Consider the following 4,999-nt stretch of genomic DNA (forward strand, 5'->3'; position numbering starts at 1 on the left):
GCTGAGGGAGGTGGATCACCTGAGGTCAGGAGTTCGAGACCAGTCTGGCCAACATGATGAAACACTGTCTCTACTAAGAGTAGAAAAAATTAGCCAAGCATGGTGGTACACATCTGTAATCCCAGCTACTTGAGTGGGCGAGGCAGGAGAATTGCTTGAAACTGGGAAACGGAGGTTGCAGTGAGCCGAGCTCATGACAGCACTACAGCCTGGACAACAGAGCAAGACTGTCTCAAAAACAAAAACAAAAACAAACAAATACATATGTTAAACCAGAGCAAAAATAAATGTAGAGATAAAGATAGAGAATGAAGAAGCTTTCTGAAGTGCCTGCTGGTTGCTTAGTGGAAGACTATGTGGAGGATAGAGACATGGCTGTCAGCAGGGAGGTCTATGTTCTGTCATTGTGTAGGAAATTTAGTAACTTGCCTGCTCTTCTCTTACTCCCACCTCACTCCCTGATCCCCTACCCCACCCCCTACCTCCACAGGTGGCTTGTGGATGAATGAGAGTTTGCTACAGGAAGAAAGAGGTCCCTGAGGTGGGGATAAGCATTTTTAATCACTTTTCTTCTTTTCCCCTATTTGAGAACTCCAAAAGCTGCACATATATGCTGACTTCCTTAGAAGAATAGTATTAACTGGTGGGAGTAGAGATGCCCCCCACCAACGATGTTGTTAAAGACTTTTCTTTTTGGAAAGGTGCTCTGGGTCCTGGAAAATCTCTACATATTGAGTTGTGAGCCTACTGTGGCAACAAACTTGAGGATATGATTTGCTATGTTCAGTCTCAGTGGTAAATGTCTTCCCTACTGCTTCCAGTGCTGCACATGTGCAGCTGTATGAGGCCAAGCTCCTGCTGCAGCTGTTTGCCAGTGCTTTCCCCTAGGATCTTGGACAATAATCAGTACACAATCTGTTGTTCTCTTCCCCTGTCCCAGACATGTGTGCCAGTGTTACAGCTGGACTCTCCATAGGAGACTTGCCCTTCTTGAATCTGGCCTGGGCCCTTCAGAAAGCTAGAGGGCATCACTTCCAAGCATCCTATGCATGGGAGAGCAGAAAATCTGATGCAGACCATTTTGTTATTTGCGCTAGGAAAACAGAAAACACAAAACTAGTCAAGTGAATCAATTCTGAGACAGACAATAGAGTGAGACCCTGGGCTTGGTTATTTTAGAAACACGACTTTTTCCTTGGAGCTTTTAGCAGAAGAGGTTTGAAGATTTTCTTGAATGACTTTGTCTCTCTGGGGATTATTAGAGAAGGCATTCAACTTTCCAGAACCTTCTACAAAGTAGCCTTTGTATCTGAAGGAGGGTGCCTTGCCAATGGCTGGGCTTAGTGATGCCTTCAGGGACCTAGTGTATGGATCTGTGGATCCAACTCACCATGATAACATGTGAGGAGGGAAAATACTTCCATAAGTAGAACCTGCTATCAGTGACTGTACTCTGGCCCTCTGCTTCTATGTGCCTCCTAAACAAATATATTTTCTCTATAAATATCATTCACTGTACCAACTTTGTGTTCAGGACACATTTTCCTGAACCCATTCCCACCTTCTCCTGCATCCTTGCCACTAAATCACTATATTCATGAAAAGAAGAATCCAGTGGAAAAAAAAGACCTGTTTTTGGTTTTTTTTTGACACAGGGTCTCATTCTGTCATCCAGGTTGGAATGCAGTGGTGCCATCAGGGCTCACTGCAGCCTCTACCTCCCTGGGCTCAGGTGATTCTCCCTCTTCAGCCTACTGGGTAGCTGGGACCACAGGTACACACCACCACGATGGCTAACTTTTGCATGTTTTCCACGCTGGTCTTGAACTCTTGAGCTCAAGTGATCCACATGCCTGGGCTTCCCAAAGTGCTGGGATTACAGACATGAGCCACCGTGCCTGGCCGAGATCTGGTCTTAACAACACAGGGTAACTTGTGAGCTGAGGAAAGTCAGTAAAAGCATTTTAGGAACTACATCTTGTAATTACCCACATTCTAAAATTTTAAAACAAAAACTGCTACTAGCCGATGCTGTTAGCTAATTGTCAGACAACAGACAAACACACTGCAGCCAGAAAAATCCCCACTGAGTTTGGGCAGCTGATTTCTCTGGCATCAAATGAAAGCTTTAGCTATTGCCCCTGAGGCCTGGCTGAGGAATCCCTGCACCCAAGCAATCCCTCTGTGTGCCCCTCCCTTCCCCACCACTATGGGCCACAGCGGGTGTTAAGTGTGTGTGTGTGTTGGGGGGATGGGAGTTGAGGAGAATGCAGGAACCCTAGCTCACAATCTTAGGCAGCTACACACCCCACTCAGGACACCACACCAGCATGATTCATCCCACACCTCACAGCCAGGGTGAACCCAGCCTCAATGGACAACAATTTGGAGGCATTGTTTACAAATTAATTTCCCCCTCTAAATAGGCTGTTACAAGAGTGGACCCTTCTGCTTGCCTAGCCTAGGCCCACCTGTCACTGGGATTTCCTAACCAGTGGTCACACTGTATTGATCTTTTTAATCCCCTCTCTTTGAAACACAGAGCCAGCTGATGTGGAGTTCCTCAAAAGAAAGACTCTCCCACTGCCCCTACCTCAACAGGTAGCTGCGGATCTGGGGCTAATTCCCTACTAAAAAGTCTTAATTGGCTTATGGGGAGCCTGAAAGATCTCTCTTGTGTTTACAAGGTGAAAGGAATGATAGATCCCAAACGCCCTAGTCTGTCTGTATCCGTTTCTTGGTGGAAATCAGGTGCGTTTTATTTTTTAATTGTTTTTGAAACAGGAATGGAGGCTTTGGAGGTGAGTGGGGATAGTGTTTCACTTTAGTGGTTGAGCCACCAGGGAAAAGCAAGAAAAGCCCCAGAGACACTAATATTAGGCAAGAAACTTGGTGACTTATTTTTTTCTTAGTTTTTATTTACATGAAGCATCTGCAGTACAAAAATGTAAACTTTGATAGCTCATAATAGAATAAACTCTTTATGTACAAAAATACATTTTCATATGAATGAAGCATCTTGAATAAATTAAAGTACTCTCCAGCCCTGTGCCTGAATAGCTAAGCAAGAGTCTCCAGTTCTTCCTAGAGCGAGCCTGCAGTGGTGGGGGTCGGGATCCATAATGCATGAAGCCCACTCCTTGTCTCTCCTTTTTAAGCCTTTTCATTGTATTGTCAGCCGGCTCAAACCGAATTTTCATGCTCGTTTTTCTTCATTAGAGTTCTACAAATTGTAAAATTGACTTTTCACCTCGTCTTCAGGGGCTGATCTGTCCCTTTTCTAAATCACACTGAAGTGGTGGCTGGGGTCAGTTCTGAGCCAGCCACAAAGGAGGTTTTGTGGAGTTCAGAAAGTGCAAAAGGAAAGGCCGTCTAGGGGCGGGCAGGAGGGGCCCGGGGCTGAGGGCTGGAGAAACAGACCAAGAGGCAGCCGCAGCGAGTGTGCGGCGACCTAACAAGCGGCTCAGGTATCCCCGACCGCTTTAAAGCTCCCGCTTCCTCCCTCCGCCTGGAGAGGGGGTCCCGAGGCGGCAGCTGGGGCCCCATCTATTGCCTGCTGACTAGGGGAGGGGGAAAGTAACGGTGTCTACAAAGGGCCTAGTGGTAAGGGATGAAACAGGGCGTTGTGTGGAGCAAGTCTTTGGGCAGGCTTGGGAAGGAGAAAGCAGGCTCGCTGGGGCCGTAGGTGAAGTCTTCGGAGGCGGCGGGGCTACTTGGGTCAGAGAGCGGGGAGGCGGCGGCGGCACCTGAGCCCCAGGACTCTGCATCGCTGGCGGGGCTTGGGGGACCGGGCAGGCAGGGGACGCACTGCGGCGGCAGGAGGCGCTCCCGGGCACTGCCTCCGGGCAGCCCTTGATCCGCCAGGCGCAGTGTCTCGGCCAGAGCCCAGATGTAGTTGTAGGCGAAGCGCAGCGTCTCGATTTTGGTGAGCTTGGTGTCGTCGGGGAACGAGGGCAGCACGCTGCGCAGTGCGTCCAGCGCCGCATTCAAGTTGTGCATGCGGTTGCGCTCGCGATCGTTGGCCTTGACGCGCCGGCTCCTGCGCAGCGAGTGCAGCAGCGCCTCGGAGCGCACCCGCGTGCGGCCGCGGCGCCGCCGCCTCTCCTGCTCGTCGTCCTGTGCCCCTGGAACCTCAGACGCCCGGGAGATATTGGGCGCGCCCCTGCGGGCTGGCACGGGCGGCCCCGAAGCAGAGGCTGCCTGTTGGAGTCTGGCACAATCTTCCTCGTCGGTGAGGAAGCCGGACAGGTCACTGCCGCTGCTGCTGGCGCAGTCGAGGTCGGAGATACAGGTCTCAAGGGGAGCTGGCATCGTTGCGCTGTGCAGGACCGACGGACAGATAGAAAGTCGCTCAGAGCGCTGCAGCCCGGACTGAGGGCAGGGCCGCCAGGGCGCACTTACGTTCCCAACAGCCTGGGGTTGTTACTCTTTGCCAGTTGCAGGTGCGAGAGCCTGGAAGGGTGCAGGGGCGCACGGAGAACTTGGCCTCGCCTCCTCGCCTCGCCTCCAGGGACCACGCGCCCGACCGGTCTCCCGAGTGATGTCGCCGGCGATCAGATCAGCTCGTGTGAGGACCGAGTGTGGCACACGACTGGCCTCAGGACCCCTTAAGTACCCGGCGCAACAATGGACGCCCCCCTCCTTTGCCACCTCCGCCCCCGCGGCAGCCCGGGTGAATGGAGCGAGGCGGCAGGTCATCCCCGTGCAGCGCCTGGGTATTTGCATAATTTATGCTCGCGGGAGGCCGCCCTCGCCCCTCCCCCACCCGGAGTGTGCCCGTAATTACCGCCGGCCAATCGGCGGCGTCGCGCGGCCCCGGGAGTCGGCTCGGGCTAAGCTGGCCAGGGCGTCTCCAGGCAGTGAAACGGAGGCGGGGGCGGCGCGCGATTAGCGGCCGAGGCACGCTCCTCTCGAGGCCGGCTGGGCGCCCCTCGCTGGGGTGGGACGGGGAGGCGGGGCACGAGCGCGAAAATGTGAGCCGCCCATTGAGTTGCGGAAA

General features: G+C 52.6%; 1 protein-coding gene across 1 annotated transcript; it reads right to left on the bottom strand.

Annotated features, from left to right (window-relative positions):
- Positions 1-2,893: 2,893 nt before the first annotated feature.
- NEUROG1 (neurogenin 1) lies at positions 2,894-4,576 on the bottom strand. Its single transcript, XM_025389092.1, has one exon. The coding sequence runs from the start codon at positions 4,309-4,311 to the stop codon at positions 3,598-3,600; it is 714 nt and encodes a 237-aa protein (XP_025244877.1). The 5' UTR covers positions 4,312-4,576; the 3' UTR covers positions 2,894-3,597.
- Positions 4,577-4,999: the final 423 nt, after the last annotated feature.

Source organism: Theropithecus gelada, chromosome 6 (assembly GCF_003255815.1).
Source record: "Theropithecus gelada isolate Dixy chromosome 6, Tgel_1.0, whole genome shotgun sequence".
NCBI lineage: Eukaryota > Metazoa > Chordata > Mammalia > Primates > Cercopithecidae > Theropithecus > Theropithecus gelada.

What these genes read in the sequence shown, in the direction of transcription:
- NEUROG1 (XM_025389092.1), bottom strand. Translation starts at nt 4,311, where the DNA reads ATGCCAGCTCCCCTTGAGACCTGTATCTCCGACCTCGACTGCGCCAGC.